This window comes from Gadus morhua, chromosome 18 (assembly GCF_902167405.1).
Source record: "Gadus morhua chromosome 18, gadMor3.0, whole genome shotgun sequence".
NCBI classification, from domain to species: domain Eukaryota; kingdom Metazoa; phylum Chordata; class Actinopteri; order Gadiformes; family Gadidae; genus Gadus; species Gadus morhua.
In genome coordinates this window covers 9,987,997-10,005,930 of record NC_044065.1, presented here as the reverse complement: position 1 = coordinate 10,005,930, position 17,934 = coordinate 9,987,997, and the positions used below count along the sequence as shown (strand labels likewise).

The 17,934-nt window shown below is 45.0% G+C and overlaps 2 protein-coding genes across 2 annotated transcripts; one reads left to right on the top strand and one right to left on the bottom strand.

Annotated features, from left to right (window-relative positions):
- The first annotated feature begins 41 nt into the window (after positions 1-41).
- Positions 42-5,296, top strand: LOC115530678 (peptidyl-prolyl cis-trans isomerase A). The gene is made up of 6 exons (XM_030339374.1): positions 42-297; positions 474-504; positions 634-722; positions 811-907; positions 2,797-2,872; positions 4,396-5,296. Exons 1-6 carry the CDS (start codon positions 151-153, stop codon positions 4,529-4,531), a joined length of 576 nt encoding a protein of 191 aa, XP_030195234.1. The 5' UTR covers positions 42-150; the 3' UTR covers positions 4,532-5,296.
- A 107-nt stretch (positions 5,297-5,403) lies between these two features.
- On the bottom strand, positions 5,404-17,691 carry LOC115530677 (zinc finger CCHC domain-containing protein 24-like). The gene is made up of 4 exons (XM_030339373.1): positions 17,216-17,691; positions 15,085-15,294; positions 6,825-6,989; positions 5,404-6,288 (listed from the first exon to the last, which is right to left on the bottom strand). The coding sequence occupies exons 1-4, from the start codon at positions 17,435-17,437 to the stop codon at positions 6,175-6,177; spliced, it is 711 nt and encodes a 236-aa protein (XP_030195233.1). The 5' UTR covers positions 17,438-17,691; the 3' UTR covers positions 5,404-6,174.
- Between the last annotated feature and the right edge of the window lie 243 nt (positions 17,692-17,934).

The following is a 17,934-nucleotide window of genomic DNA, read 5'->3' as shown; positions in this document are numbered from 1 at the left end:
TCTGCCTGTGGGGGGCAGTAACACGACTCGAGGTGTTGTTATACACTGCAATTTTAAAGAGAACAAGTTTGATTTGAGGAAATAGTGTACTGTCCATCTGTACAGAACATATTCTGTACACTCTGTGCACACCGCACATACGAGGCAAAAATGCTTATTTTAACAAATAGGATAAAACTATGTTCGCTGGCGTTCAACGCCGTACGAATGTGCAGCAGTGGCGCTTCGGCCAAGAAACCTGTTGTATATTTCGACCTTGCTGCCGACAACGAGCCTCTGGGAAGGGTTACTTTCGAGGTCAGTTCACAGTTAAATAACCATGTGTGTATGCTGTCGACCTTTTACTCACGCATGCACTTCGCTGTATAACAACGCAGGAACATGCCTCTATTTCCGATCTGTGTCTGCTCAGTGAATCATTTATCAGTTGAACATGTTCTAAACAAATTGTCTTTTGTTTTTTTTATCTGCAGCTGAATGCCGATGTTGTGCCTAAAACAGCAGGTAACCAACAGAACCATGTGACGTCAGCCAAACTTGTTTCTGCAGTGCCGACGAGTCTGCAAGGCTGTAATTATGTTTCCACACCCATTATGTTTTTGTTCTCTGATATCTGATGTCCTCCCCCTTTAGAGAACTTCAGAGCACTATGCACTGGGGAACATGGGTTTGGATATAAGGGATCCATCTTCCATAGAGTGATTCCTCAGTTTATGTGCCAGGTTAGTTGCATATCATCTTATCTATGCCGTATGTTTGGTCAACGTGATGTGAATGATTAATTGTATTTTATTATGTTGTGTACTTCAGGGTGGTGATTTCACTAACAACAATGGCACTGGAGGTAAATCCATCTATGGATGGAAGTTTCCAGATGAGAACTTCAAGCTGAAGCACACCGGTCCCGGTAAGTCCCACTGGTGGTGCGTTGGAGAACTGCAGGGAATACTTGGGATTTTCCTTTTGAAATAGAAAGATTTACATAATATAACATATTTATTTTATCCTTTGTGCATTCCATCCTTTTATATTTTTGTTTCCATTAGAGATAGACCGATGTGTTTTTTTCAGGGCCGATACCGATTATTAGTAGTCAAGGGGGCCGATAACCGATATTTGGAGCCGATATTAATTTACAGAAAAAGGGAAGATATTGTCGTAAAAAATTTGAATAATACAAACTCCAACACTTAACTTCATTGAAATGCCTTTAAGCTAATGTTTAATAAACACAACAGCTTATCAGAGTTGCAACATAACACAATTTAAACAAATAAATGGCTCCCTAAAATGTTCCTGAACTGAAATGTTAATCTTTTACAACTGAAAATTTAAATAAATAAAATATTTCCCTAGTTAAACAGCCATTATTGCCAGACAGTTTTCTCTCAGACAGATGGTGCTTTGCTGTCAGTTTCTCATGTGGTACACGCGCACACACACACACACACACACACACACACACACACACACACACACACACACACACACACACACACACGCACACTATTCTCTAGCCGTCCCCTCATCGTGCTTCCCTGTAATAAAACTAACTGAATTTTACTCTCACACACACACTTCTTACTTTTATCACTGACTATTTCCCTATCAATATTATCAGCAACCTTGTTTCAAGTGAATAAACCGTTTAAAAACACTAAATAGCCTGCAGCATCTTCACTTTATTAATCAGTGTTTATCATAGGAACAGACAGCTGCTGCTAACGTATTGGGCCTCACAGTAACGTTAGTAGTCGTGAGTTGTAGAGTTTTGCTACAGTCTGCTGAGCTTCTAGAGCCAGAGAAGGAGAAAGCGGACCGCTGGGCTAACGTTACGCTAAAAGCTAATCAGCCTTCACCTTAAAGCCTAAGGGTTCGACGGGCTCCGTGGTTACGCAGTTGGATTGCGCATTACGCAGTTGTAGAAGTATAACCTACGCTTAACGTGCTTCCCTGCAATAAAACTGGACTGAATTGAGTTTATTAGGTTTTTACTCTCTCCCTCACACACAGACTTCTACTATCACAGACCATTTCCATATCGATATTATCAGCAACATTGATTCCAGTGATTAACGGACTGCGAGCGAGCAGAGCTGCCGCTTATGTTTCGATAACGATAATGGGTTCACAGTAATGTTACTAGGAGTTGTGAGTTGTAGAGGACTGGGTTGTTTAATACAATTTCGTGAGAGTCTGCTGCCTTAACTTACCTCAAAATCAAACCAGACAAAACCTTTTCTCCTCTCCGCCGTGTGTGTGAGCGCTGTGCATGCACAGCTTTCACTGCTGATTGGCTGTTGCCCTTCGTGGCTCTGCGTGTACCCAGAGCGTGTAAGAGCGTGTAACCAATCAGATGGTGCTGTGGGTGGGACAATGCTGGAGACAGCGTAGTGACCGCAGACAGAGAGGCACGGCTGCATCAGAGCCAAAATAACCCAGTTTTAAATTGATCTCTTATCTGCCGTCGGATCAAAAAAAAAAAAGGCTGATGCCGATATGCGTCAAAATGCCGAATATCGGCGCCGATAATCGGTCGATCCTTAGTTTCCATTGTTTCCCACTGGCCATGACCTTGCAGTAATAATTGGCTGTAATTGTGCATAAAGGGGGAACTGGCACTCTTTGGTCAGCTTGCTGGATAATGATTCTAACTGTAATTTGAGATGGTCAGTTGCGGTCATACAACGTCCTTGTGTGTCTACATGGGCACCCGCACCGTCGTCTTGTTATGTTGTGTCTGCACCATCACCATAGACGCTTCAGTAATCCCTGTGTTGCATGTTGGCTCCTCAGGTATCTTGTCCATGGCAAACGCGGGTGCAAACACCAATGGGTCACAGTTCTTCATCTGCACCGAGAAAACCGAGTGGTGAGTACACAGATAGCAGGGACGGACTTTGCCAATAAATGACTCAGACCGGCCCACATCAGGGCCAGCGGTTCCATAGATAAGGCCTAATCCGCAATAGTTAAATTGACAAATACCAGGTATTGAAGAGCTTTGTACCGGACACAGGCTGCTAACCTATGTTCAACCTCAGCTTATTTCTAAGCTGTTCGCATAGACTCGGCATTGTGTTTCTTTTTTTTTTTTAACTATTAAAGTCTAAATCATGTAAATTAAGAAAGTTATTTTCGATATTTGTAGGAGCTAAAGTGATATTTTCTATGACTAATAAACAATAAAAAATTTCAGAAGTCAAATAATGACATTGCAATTTCTCACATAATACGGCTGAGTGCAGACGTGTGGGCAGGCGAGTATACATAATTAATCATTGTGTTATGAATAATGTAGCATTAGGCAGCTTTTGCCCATAGAGCTCATATTAACACTCTCTGCAAACGACAGATTAGAGTATTATTTTAAAGTGCACGGCAAGCATCACGTATTGGCCCCCTAGCACATTAATAGGCCTACTATTTTTTACACCTTCTTTTTGGCAATCCTTTATCCACTTACTTTTTAATCACTGCACTATAACTCGGATCAAGGCCTCAGTCACACGAAGGGCGTTCGTTCTTGAACAAGCCTTTAGTTTTAAAATTTGTATCCCAGAAAGCCAGATACCTTTTGACCTCAAAACATGTAGTATGGATTCAAACAATGTTTTCTATATAATTAATATGATGTATGATTCATCTAATGAACGAGAAATGTATTTTGACAGGGCAGAGCTATGATATAGTGGGTCATGCAGGTGGACTACTTAATAAAGAGTGTGTGTGTGTGTGTGTGTGTGTGTGTGTGTGTGTGTGTGTGTGTGTGTGTGTGTGTGTGTGTGTGTGTGTGTGTGTGTGTGTGTGTGTGTGTGTGTGTGTGTGTGTGTGTATGTATGTATGTGTATATATATATTAAAAAAAAAATGACAGCCTGCTGTAACCACATAACTCAGGTCTACTGGTCCTACCCTAGGCAGATTGTATCTGCCTAGGGTAGCCACATGAACTTGGATTGACTTGGCCTTCTCTCTAGCAAATGAGGAAGGTCATTCAAGGTTGTACCTGCAATTGTACTTCACACTTCCACAATACCCTTCTTTCTATTTCCATTTTTTATTGAGTGACCCTTACCAGCTGGCAGAGGACAATGTGAGAACTGATTCAATAACGCGGGCATAAACATTTTCATGATGGTATTGCCAATATTAAAACCTTCGGAAAAAGTTTTTTGCGCACAGCATGCCCGTCACTTGTCATCCATTACAGTGCAACACTGATCTTCGAGCGTCATGTGGATGCTCTGTGATATGTTTATGCACTGTTCTGCATTAACAAACCACATATTTACTAGTCCGACAGTCGCCAAGCAGAGTCCTCATTGTGATTGGCTGAACTTTGCCTGAACTTTGGTTAATTTACTGATCTGTGTTGTGGTGTCTGTGTGTGCAGGCTGGATGGCAAGCACGTGGTGTTTGGGAGTGTGAAGGAAGGCCTGGACGTGGTGAGGAGGGTGGAGGCCTTTGGTTCCAGGTCCGGACGGACCTCCAAGCGGATCTTAGTCTCGGACTGCGGAGAGCTGAAGTAGAGTAGAGACTCTGCTCTCTACTCTATCCACTCTCTTCAATGTGATTTGAGCCATATTAACACTGTCCTTTACAGATGGTACGGATTATCATCTGTGAGGCACTAGAGTTTATATCTGTTTCATTGTATGGCAGGGATAGGGCTTTGGCCCTTTATTATGGTACATCACACTCGTTAAAAGTGTTCCATGGGTAGATATCATGGGTAATGTGAACTTATATCATGGGTAATGTGAACAAAATATAACGTTTACAATGATCCATGCATTGAGTAACATGTGACAGTGTTGCTCCTGAATGCTATGCAGTAAACGGCATTGAATGATTCCCATTTCAAACTTGTGTGTGTTTTTAGTTTCTATCTGGTTTGAAACAATAACTGTGATTAAAAACAATATGTTGAGTAGAATTACCGTAACCACCGGAGGCGGAAGCCCAGCAGTTTTCTACATAGTCAGTGCTGTATTCCCAATGCTGCGAAAGGTGAACACGGCCGTAACGTCGTGTGCTTCCAGCCCCTCTTCCTGTTTAAATAGGGAGGTTCATCTCAAATCTCACCTCAAAGGGCAATCTCTGGCCATAGTCCGTTTGGGTTTTCTTGCCAGAGAGATGGAGCGCCAGAGCGGCATTCTGAGGAGTTTTTGCACTCCCTGTTACAACCGTGACTGATCTCTTGGAGATCTGCTCTAGTTTGTTCTTTCGAATGATTTTGTTCATCTCAAGTAATAACACATCTACTGCCACAATAAAGTTGCAACTGGACCCAAGTTTGAAGGTATTTGTCGATGTGTTCTGGTTGTGGTTGTGGCTGTTTTTATGGAGTTTCTCAGCTTTATCTCAGGTTTGGATATTTAGGTGCACGCAGCAGGAGGAATTCATCCCTCTTAATATAGTTTAATGCATATATACTACCAACCCTCACATATAGGTTAGTCAAAGGCACTGAGGGAGTTAATGTATCATACAATTACAGGTTATAAACAGTCTGGTTCATTGATCATTTAACAATATGTTTCCTTGACACGCAATCCAATAAAAGTAGACGAAAAATGTCTACTCATCTTAAGTGTGGATAATATACAAAATATACCTCTATATGTTCTTACTCTTTGGCTGAACAGGAAAATTATTACATATGCATTTTAAAATAATGGTTAGTATGATAGCATATTCATGAAAGCAGTAATACAGAAAGCATTATTGACCTTAAAAAAAGTTATGTACCATCTGAAAACACTGACAATACAGATACATCTTATTAAAACATTAGTAGAGATTTGTTTCATATTTTATACAGAAAATACCTTGGTAGACAACTTTTTGTTACTTCTGAAATATACAAATGTAACTCAAAACCAAATATATAAAAAGAAGCGGAACCTCTTCAAAACATGTCTAAACATGATGAAAAGAAAGCGGCTAATCCAACCTTTCTTAATTCACAGCTTGTCAAGTCACATTGTTCTTAGTTCCCTAACTTCAACCATGGAGTCCTTCACATAATGACCAGGGCCCAACCGAAATAACAAAAAGAAGCGACCATGAGCCAGAACAGGTTTGACCTGGGACTGAATACAGGGTGTGGTCATTTCAAAAAGAACCCACTCAAATTAAAACCCAGAGGGGTCTGTTTTCCTGGTGATGGTTATTGTACTCGCCGGCAGTAGTAGCCGAGCACTTTGCATTTCTCACAAAGGTGTTGGGGGTGCTCCTTGCTCTGGTCAGACACGTCCAGGCCATCGGGTTTCTCTAGAGGTCGCTATGGAAACACACAGAGCATAAGCTTAGCCCTCCACATGACCTGTGACGAGAAGGAGCATGCAAAGGACAGTAGGCCTATTCAGGTTTGTAAACACAAAGGAAAAAAACGGCAATACAATGTAAAAATGATTGCAGTGACTCAGTCATCAGCAGACCTGTTCTTCTGTTGATGCATATTTCTTTTCTGTATTTTCTTATTGTAACAATAAATCCATAAAAATGACGTACCATTAATAATATATGATAAACCATAATTTTCTTATTGCTAAAGCAGCCTTTAAATTCTGTCCCATAAATCCCCCCCCCCCCCCCAAAACTCCCATAAAAATCCCATAAATAATCTATGCTAAACAATAATGGTCTTATTGCTAACCCACCCAGTCGTTGTAGGTGTTCTGAGTCAGTTCTCTGTACTACGACCTCTACTCTTTGACCCCAGCACACAGTGTAACCCAGGGAACCCAGTGACACCAGTAGAAAAGACCCCTGGCCCAATTGTTTATTAAAAAAAACTGTAATTCTGCCGAGGGTCACCTGCTTGTGCGGGTACACGTTGAGGTGGCACTTGATACATTCTTGTCCCATGTTGGCCCAGGAATTCCCGCTCATCCACTTCCTCTTGCACTTGGGGCACTTGTACTCCCCGAAACACCTCTTCTTCCCCTGGTACGGGGTGAGCCCCTCTCCCTTGGGACGAGCCTGTGAAACCAAAGACCCGGCCCAAAGCCACAACCACATCAGTAATGGGAGACATCACTCTGAGAGGCCTCTTGTTTTGACTACATGTTCAGAAAAGGGAAAACACCTAAATGCACCGTGCTTAGTTTTGTCCCTAGCTGCCATGTCATTAAGCCAGGGGATGTTGTGATTGCGTCTGTCTTTTCCTTTTTCATCAGCGTAATAGGATGAGTGTGATTTATTTGGTTTTTGTTGGGCGAGTGGCCAACTCGGCACGCAGGTCAAATGGGTAGAATAATGAAATACTGCGACACAAAAAACGAGAACATCAAATAATCAAAATTGGAAGGAAAGGATGACATGTGTTTTTTCACTCATCAAACATTGTTGACACTTTTAGGAGAAGTTTTAAGATGTTGATGGAAAACAGGAGGGGGAGTATAAGCTCTAATCAATTTTCGAGACAGCAACAGAGATGTTACAAACTTTCCCATTTGAAATGCACTCCTTCCTTCCCTCCCTACCTCCCTCCCTCCCCCCTCCCTCCCTCCCTACAGCTGGGCTCCCTGGGGAACGTCAAGGAGGCCTAAACACATCGGGGCAGCCAATGGGAGAGGCTTCGCTTCCAAAGCACACATAACTCTGGCCCTCAGTCATCCCTCCCAGCTGGCCCCAGCCCACCAATCACGGCTCGGGGAACCGGCTCGGAGGGAGAGAAAATCAAACCCAGATGAACCCTGCCCTTGTAAAACATGACAAAATCCTAAAACCATCATAAAGTAATCATCCCAACATCCCTGGTTTGAATTAGAAGCACCTTGGCTGAGAAGGAGGGCACGTCATGATTAGGGGCAGAGTGATGAATGGCTAGCTGAACGCCAAGCCGTCTAGGTGAAACCTTGTTTTGATAACGTAGAAGAAAGAAAAAAGAAAAGCCACACATGGCGCTTTCACACTGTGGAGGGAAACATGTTGATGTTGATCTACAGACATGTATTCTGTGAAATGTTTTTTTTTGTTATATTTTGTGTTGGTAGCCAAGTCGCATAACTCCAAAAACAGCTGTTGAGTCGACAAGTGGTCAAGCTTGCATGTGTGTGCAGTGTGTGGCCACTGTGAGGCACTGTGTGTGTGTGTGTGTGTGTGTGTGTGTGTGTGTGTGTGTGTGTGTGTGTGTGTGTGTGTGTGTGTGTGTGTGTGTGTGTGTTTGTGTTTGTGTGTTAGTGCCTGTGTGTCCTCCAGAGGTTAAGAATGGTCCCATTAGTCAGAGACATGAAACCTGAAACTGAAACGCCACACACTATGACCACCAGCAAGAAATGTGAAAGATAAAATAGAACATTTCCTTAAATTGCACCTCACTGCACTTCCATTCACCTACAGGGTTCTCATTGATGTACTGCCACGACTGAATAGTACAACTTCCTGCTTTGCGGAAGAAGTGTGAGTTGCATAATGCCCCCCCCTTTTCCCGAGGATCCAGAAACAAACAAACACATTCATGTGGCCATCCTGCTAGCCACACACCACTGGGTCAGGACCCACACTTCCACCCGAACGATCTAGTCCCTCTAGTCCGCCCCCCAAGGCTGTGGGTACAAAGAGAGAGGGAGAGGGGGGGAGAGAGATAGAGATATAAAGGGGGAGAGAGAGAGAGAGAGAGGGAAAGAGACAGAAAGGGAGAGGGAGAGTGCGAAAGGACAGAGCACAGTCTTCCTGAAAGAGGAAACAGCCTTTGACTTTGCAGAGTAAGCAAAACAAAACCCTGCTTATAATCTGTGGAAGGCCACCAAAGGCCAGGGCACAGTCCAGAGTTTCCAGCGGCACCGGTCCTTTCAAAGAGTTTGGACTGCTGACCGCTGGCTACAGGAAGCACGACTTTCTCTGAAATTAGTTTTGAATGTGAGACATTTTTTGACTCAGAAACCATGTGAGGGAAGTTTAGCATTGCTAGTGTTTTCTTTTTAAATAGCCTATGAAGTTATAATGCATACAGTTATACGTTCATACTTTGGTTTACTTGGTTGTAAGAAACACACATAATATTTCCCCCCACATTCCTCATTATAAAGACCTTCCCTATCTGGAATCAGTGCTGGAGTCTGACCGGCATCCACATGCCTACACTTCCCCACTGTGTCAGATAGTGTTGGCCTGGGTCCGTGGTTCCTGGAGAGGGAGAGGGGGGCCCAGGAGGTCGGCTACCTCCCTCTGCCATCATCTGGAATCCATCAGGATAAACAATGGAGAAATCTACTCCAAACCCCCCAACTCTCTCTCTCTCTCTCTCTCTCTCTCTCTCTCTCTCGCTCTCTCTCTCTCTCTCTCTCTCTCTCTCTCTCTCTCTCTCTTCTTACACTCTCTCTCTCTCTCTCTCTCTCTCTCTCTCTCTCTCTCTCTCTCTCTCTCTCTCTCTCTCTCTCGCTCCCTCTCTCTCTTCTTACACTCTCTCTGTCCTTACATTCTCCCTCTCTCTTTCTTCTTTCACTCTCTCGCCCTCTCTCCCCCTCTCTCCCCCTCCCTGGGGTCATCCATCCTAGAGAACTTGAGAAGACCAGAGGCCTCAGATGCCATGTGTGGTTCATGCAGTCACACACACACACACACACACACACACACACACACACACACACACACACACACACACACACACACACACACACACACACACACACACACACACACACGCACAAACACAAACCCAAGCTGACAAATTCAAAGAAAGCGCTCTATCCCACTGCATTATAATAGCACCCCCTCCCCCTTCTCCTCTCCACCACCACCAGCCCCCTTCTCGCCTCTACCACCACCAACACCACCACCCCTATCTCCATTCCGCCAAAGGTAACCACTGTCATTAAAACCCATCAAAACCTTGTTTAAAGTGCATAAAAACCTCCATTGCCGATGCAACTGCACCTGTATGTCGCTCCCCGGCCACAACTGCCCCCGGCCCCTGGAACTGACAAGTGTGCATTTTGCACAGTCAGTGTTGATGGGCAGTAAAGCCGCCCGTTTAGGTTGCACCCATGCAGCTGTTGTTGCTGCGCCATATGTGCCACATCACCGCATTCCTCATTTTCCGTCGTATATACGCTTTCAGTGGAGATGCAACGGCATGACTGCAAAGGCCCTACGAATACTCTATTTTATTCTCTTCCTCGACGCAAGTGTTTTGGTGAGTTGGTTAAACATTTCGCAAAAGTTTGAGGAGAAATGCGACCATAGCATCGACCATGGGTGCAAACCGCGGGAACTGTGCTTCGTGGAAACAAAGAGACGAGGCGAGATGCTTTCCACTCCCCAGCCAATGGAAGCGGCCGTGTGTCCTGTTCTACACAATGGCATTTCCTTATCCTTCCCGCTGAAAAATATGAGTCCAAATGCACCACAAATGGAAAATGAGTTATCACGTGAGGATTTTGACATTACTGCAGGCCTACAAGCTGTAACTCACACGGTATGTCCCTCTCCTTGTCATGTGATAGGCACATCAGTGAGGCCATCAGGGCGCTGATTCTAATGCACAACAAAACTATTAGAAACCACAGGTAGTCACTCTGTCTGCACACGACACACGAATTTCACTTGGTCCGTCATCTGGAACATTTCAACTGGATATTCACTCCACCCACACACATCTGCATGGAAACACATACACTCGCAAACACACTTGCATGCACAGGACACACACATGTACAAATGCATACACACAAACACACACACACACACACACACACAAACACACACACACACACACACACACACACACACACACACACACACACACACACACACACACACACACACACACACACACACACACATCGTTATCCGTTACCAGCCCCTGCCCCCTTTGCCAGTAAGTGTGCTTTTAAGCCTGTCAAGAAAAACAATCACAGATGTCGAGACATCGAATAGATGATGCACAGCTCTGTGGTCAAGACGACTTGTACAGCTGTTGGGTTTCGCGTCCAGTGAACGACAGGGACAGGTGTGCTGGTGGACCGCTGACAACAGAATATTCCCATATTCGTCTTAAAGCACACAGCTGAGCGAGATTCCAGAAGGGGGTTATCAAAATGTAACGACAAGAGATGGGAGGAGAGTGTTACTGCTTTAACGGCTCCCAGCTTCACGCAGTATTTTTCCCCTGTTGACAGAGGACGGGGGAACGATTTAATATCCATCCAACGCAAGCAAACCCAAACCACCCCAGAGACACGGCCTTGTGCAAACTTATCGTTGTTATTTTGGTTTCCTTGGGCGAGTATATAGTCACAGGGGGCCTCATGTGTTCAATACATCAATGGATTTATATATTTTTATCATAATAAATATTGCTTATCATTAGCGTTTTTTAATAACGTTACTAAGGAATATTGAATTGTGGTCTGACTTTCAGAATTCAAATTCTACAAACGGTTCAGACCAGATGTCAGCTTCAGTTAAACTGTTCAGTAAATATTGTGTTTAATCACAAACTACTACTGTCAAGTCCAGTAAACAAAAAATGATGATTGATTGCACATAACCTGAACTGATTCCAACGTTCTCCTTTGTTGCGACTCCATTTTCCTTCCTTTTTTTTCTTTACAAACTCATATCCCATGTGCTGCGTGGGTGTGACCTCCTCCAGCTCAACAGAAAAACATAAGATTAACCCAGACAGAGAGGGAGACAACCGGTTCTTCATCTGTCTTTCTGACGTTTTTTATGGGGTTGAATTTTGGGGGGGGGGGGGGGGGGATTGTTTGTTTGACCACAGAACCTGTGTAGAAACGGCATGTCGTTTGGTTCACAGGAGGGAGTCTGCTCTGATCCCACATTCCAGCGTTTCCTCTATCTTGCTCATCCCCCTGCTGTTCCTCCACACAGAGGCACAGGCCAGCAGAAACACCAAGCACACTCTGGACTGATAAAAGATTTAGTGGTAGTAAAGAGACAGCAAAGGGCAAGAGCCTAATCACTGAGTGTTGGCAGAGACGCACCAGCGTGCAATAAAGATGAGGAGAGTGGATCTCTCCTTTTCTGACGGTATGACGGTTGCCTTAAGCAGTTAAACGAACTCGTTCATGCATGATGTGTGTAGCTTTATGTTTAGATCAAATACATTTTCAGTTACAATTTCTAAATGAGGTGCAGAGTTAAGACGACAACACATCTGTATTTCTAGGAGGTATTTATTACCCCCGTTGGCATCCAAGAGTTATAGAATAACTATAAACAGGCAGCGATAAACAATAGGTGCTGCTTTGAAGTAGTGAGAAACAAGGAGAAAAAACAGGAACAACCTGTAACAGTAAAAAACAATAATGTGAACACCAACGACTTTCAAGTGTTCCGAAGTCATCCACCAGACCTGCCACAAAATGTTCTGCTATTTATTTCTACAAGCCTTATTAAATCCCTTTAACACCGCCATCAGCAGAACCCGTGGGGTTTTCAACACTAAAACTCATCCCTGTTTGTTTTTTAGAGTCATCCCTACAACCGTACAACCCCGTAATCTCCCTTCCCAGGGCCGGGGAATCGAACCGCGGACCTCTGCATGAGCACCGGGCAGAGGTTGCCGCTGCAGGCTCAGCAACCGCTGGGTGAACAATACAGGCCAGCTCCCTGACCCCTGGAACCCCCCCCCCCACCACCCCAACCACCACCACCACCACCACAGCCACCACCCCCTACGACCTCTTCTGGAGAGGAACAATCCAATCCTTATTTAGCCCAGGCTCTTCCCACCATACAGTCATTTACTGTCACTTGTGCTCTCTCTCTCTCTCTCTCTCTCTCTCTCTCTCTCTCTCTCTCTCTCTCTCTCTCTCTCTCTCTCTCTCTCTCTCTCTCGCTCGCTCTGAACCCAGGGCGTGGAGGGTGAGGGAGAGAAACTCAACACTCCAGGGCTGTCACCAAGATGTTTACCACTGCATTCACAGGGACGGCACGGACAACCCTGGTCGCATGCCAGACGTCTCTACTTAGAGCTGCTATCCACTGGTGACCATTAAGATGTGTGTGTGTGTGTGACCAGTTATGTTTTCACTAATAAGGGAGGGGCAATCAAGAGGCTCCGTGGTCAACACCCTATAGAGGCGTCCTCTGTGTCGTGTTGATGCCAAAAAAAAAACTGAAAATGGAAAGTGCAAGTTATTGCAAGGCATGCGGCCCTGCTTCCTGATTGGCTGTCGGAGCGACGGGGGGGCGACCAGGCATGCCCACTTCCTCTGTTCCTCTTCTCTTTCCTCACTGAGCCATGACATTCTTTGATGCCCCACCGCTGCCACTCAGACCCAAACAAGTCGGCTGGGAGACATTCCAGAAAGGCATCCGATATAGCCTTTCCCTGACCAGCGCTTTTATAGGCTAATGTATAGCAACGCAACTATGCTACACTTCAGTTCAATGTCTGTGTTAATAGATGCATACCTCCGGCATCATCGAAGTCAGTTAGGAAAAATGGGGCGAGTAGTGGTAAGAAAAACAAGAAGTTCAGGAACACGATGAGAGAGGATGGTCCCTAGAGGTACCGCCAAGTGAATCGTCAATTACTGGAGATTAAGGCCCAATCCCATTTCTACCCCTTACCCCTCCCCCTTGTTTTGAAGGGGTAAAGGGAAGGGGTAAGGGGTAGAAATGGGATTGGGCCTCAGGCCCAATCCCATTTCTACCCCTTGCGCCTGCCCCTTACCCCTTACCCTTACCCCTTCCCCTTACCCCTTCCCCCTTCCCCCTTCCCCTTACCCCTTCAAAACAAGGTTGAGGGGTAAGGGGAAGGGGGAAGGGGTAGAAATGGGATTGGGCCTAAATATGTACAAAGAAACGTGATTGTGTCAAGAAGCTGTTGACTTTATTGTTTCTTCTTCAACCCATCTCATTCCACTGGAGCACCGTATAATTCATAATAGCAGTTTTCACTCCACTCAGACACGTACAAATCTCACCGACACAAACAGGAACTGCATGACCGACTATTTTTGCAGTTGGCTTCGCTTTTTACCAGCTTTCTGAACCAACCTTTTACTTTCCAATACTGACTCTATCATTGAATTTAAGTATAGTTTCTGTAAAAAAAAACGGCCTCACATTTTGTCCCATGTGTTATTCAATTCCCTTTCATTACTTCTGACAAATGTCAGGTATTTCCCCTGTACGAAAAAAGAGTTTTGCTGTAGCTTCACAGAAAACAGCCATCATCTCCCATTAAGGCTCAGAGATCTCATCTAGCATCAGTTGTTCATTACTGACCCGTTGCTGCACGTCTAACATGACTATGCACTTTCATAATTGGTGCTGTGGAGTTGTTTTTATATCACGCTAACTCTCTCACACGCATATACAAATGCACATACACTGGATTCACTCTCACACATGCACCCACACACACGTACACACATAATAGATTTACTCTCACACAAGCATGCACATCAAACACACACACACACACACACACACACACACACACACACACACACACACACACACACACACACACACACACACACACACACACACACACACGCAAGCACATACACTAGATTCACTCTCCCACATGCACCCACACACATGAACACACATCATAGATTCACTCTCACAAAAGTGGTGCACTCACACACACACATGCACATACAGACGCACATTTGAATACTCACACGCACACAGGCACATATGCAAACACACATCCACAGCTACACACACACACACAAACACATCACACACGCACACGCATCCACACACACAGAAATACACAAAAAGTCACACCCATACAATTCTGACTCCTATTATATAGAATGTCTCATACAATTTGACGAAATTCCCCTGAAGACAAGAATAAAACTAGTCAGACTCAACCCAGGAATGGAGAACGTCTGGGGATAAAGGGCGTCTCTCAACCTGCGAAGGGAGGGGGGGGTTCTTGGACAGTTGCCACTTCAAAGCCTTATTCCCTTCACACATTTCTTTTTTCTTTAGTTGCTGCTCGTTTCCCCAACTTTTTTTTTGTACCCGTCTGTTTTGAGTCAGGTCACACTCCCCCAACCAGATGCGGGGGGGTTGGGGGGGGTTGGGGTCGGCCCCCCAGCAGAACCACAACAACCACCACCAACCCCTCGCGGCTCACCTGAGGGCAGTCTTTGATGTAGTGTCCCTTGTTGAAGCAGAGGTGGCAGAGGTAGTTGGGCGGCGGCCGTTTGTTGAGCCTGCGTGTGGGCGATGACGAGAGGCACAGCTCGGAGAAGGGGTCCGTCAGCGAGCTCGGACCCTCGGCGATGTTGTGCAGGGACCCGTACGGGGAGGGGCTCTTGTAGAGCTGGGGGCTGTTGTTCAAGGCCTGTCGCAAAAAACACACACATGTCCCGGCAGGGCGTCAGAATCCGTTTTATTTACTGTTGAGACATTTGAGCACTGCCACTTTCATCCACACGCGGCAGACGGTGAACCCAGCTACGTGTCACCAAGGTGGGCTTTTGGGGCGTCTCGCTGAAGGTTGGCCTGCGGACACTGGGGATCTAACCCAGTACCTTCAGCCTCGGAGTCGGACCCCATGGCCAGTAGACTATCCTGTTCCGCTCTATCCTACATTATTATAAATGCAAAATATTGATAAGAATGTTTTCATGTTCAGTTTTCTCTATTTTCTTGCTATACAGTTTTGCCTCATAGCTTTGTATTTATATATCAATTACAAAAACATTCTACCCTTCCATTTTTAATAGTAATGAATACGTGATTTCCAACAACAGTTTGTGATTTTATCTCATCATTACATTTTCAAAGTGTTGGAACACTGTTTTGCTACAACGTCTGTGTCATTATTGCCGCTCTATAACATCCATACCTTTCTAATCAGATACGTGACCGTATGATCGGGGGGCATGGGATTGGGAAGAGCAAGCTCTTAACCTCACCCATCACTCCATCAAACTTAATTAATTCTGTTGTTTTGACAGCGTCTGCTCCACACACAGTGGGCCGGTTTCATGGGCTGCAGATGTGTTGCATTTACTCTGCGAGCATATAGTGTCCCGTTTCCTTAAAGGGAACAGAATGCCTTTGTTGCTGTGCATCTTCCCAGTGCCATTGGGCAGGGCTGTAGCCTGGGGAGGGCACAATCCGATCATTGTGCCCCTTTTGGGAGGAGATAGCTTCCATGGTACCACAGAGAGAGAGGGCGAGAAAGAGAGAGAGAGAGAGAGAGAGAGAGAGAGAGAGAGAGAGAGAGAGAGAGAGAGAGAGAGAGAGAGAGAGAGAGAGAGAGAGAGAGAGGCAGTTTGCTTGCAGGATATCACAGGAAATAAATTGTACTCCCTCATAAACACTGTGATTTTGATGACTTCAGGGGTTTGACGTCTCTTTTACCAACTGTATTTTATGCACATATGGTTACACATCCCTCTCATCATAGGGTACTCTACTATTCTGTCCAATACGTTAGCTATTAATAACATTACACAGATCAACCAGGACGCACTTTTGCAAACGCCTTACACGCCTTACCTAGTGGGAGGCATGGTGAGAAAAACAGCCATGTAAAAGTGAGTAAAATTGTTTCTTCCGACGTTCTCTTCCATTCATAATATATATGGGCACATTAGACTTTGAGTGTGTCACTCATGATGGGCAATCAACCACAAAGCGAAGTGGCCCCATAGACCCATGCAATGGCCGGCCCCGCTGAACTCTTCATTTTGACTTGGAAAAAAAAAATCTGTGAGGGGCCTTTTCTCACCATACACCTCGTCTGCCCCTACCCGCTGATCCCAGACCAGCGGGAACACACACAGGTACTATGCACCTGGGTACAAGACACACATTCATGTAGTACATGCGCGCTCTCTCGCCGCAGTGGCTCACCAGCTGGAGGAATGCTGGTGAGGTTTTCGCTGTATGGGCAACAGTCATATGCAGTAAAAATACATCAGCTTTCGACATTCACTGAGCGGCATTCTTTCACTGGGGGGGATTTAGACTCAGCAAGAGTATTGCCACCACTGTTTAAATAATAATAATAACAAACATATATAAGTATGACAATATGAATGATCAACATAGTTATAAGAGCAAGCATCCACAAAGTACTCATTAATTGTGGCCCGCCTCTCAAAAATGTAAACTATTGTGTTAACAAGACAGCAAGACAGCGTCGCATCATTAGTCGGCCTCTGCATAAGCTATAAGAACTAATGAGAACAATTTAAGCAATTTGGACAATGCACGGGCTATGACAACAAAAGCATGTACAGTATTTATACCTCACTCTTGAGCTGCAAAAAGCTGTTCAGATAGTTGGAGTGGAGCGGAGAGCTCAGCTCAGCTGCACAGCGTTTTGCGGTGTGGAGATCCAAAAAGCCCTCGGACCCGGGTCTGAACGCATCGAAGGCATTGGTCTGGCTTTCCTGCAGAGACATGCACATCCAGTTCAGCAGCTGGGCCGGCTGGTAAACGGCGGCACCCGTCTCTATCGCGGACATCATCTTGATCGCTGCACTAATGACGCTATAAAAAAAAAAGAAGCGCTCTTGTTTTAAACGTATAAAAAGTTGTCCCCTCTGTCATCCCACTTGGAGTTATATCTAACGCTCATCAGGGCACCCCGGTGGCCAGGTGATGGTCAATGGGGAACCTCACTGGAACCATGATAGAGCAGGAAAAAAAAAGTTGTGCGAGTCCAAAGAGCTGTGCTATGCTGTGCAGTTCTGCTGTACTGTGAATGAGCTGCAGCCTGCACGCAATTTCTGCTGAACCCCTGGTTGCGTCATGACGAATAGGAGGGCCAACGGGGTACGCAAAGAGAAAAGGGTTTGATCAGATACGTTTTAAAACAGTTGGTTCTGTGTTTTTAACATAGACTACAGTCATAAACAGGTAATAACATGTTTAATACTTCTATGTCTAATAGAAACGCGCGCCTGTGCGTGTGTGTGTGTGGTGTGTGTGTGTGTGTGTGTGCGTGCGTGTGTGTGTGTGTGTG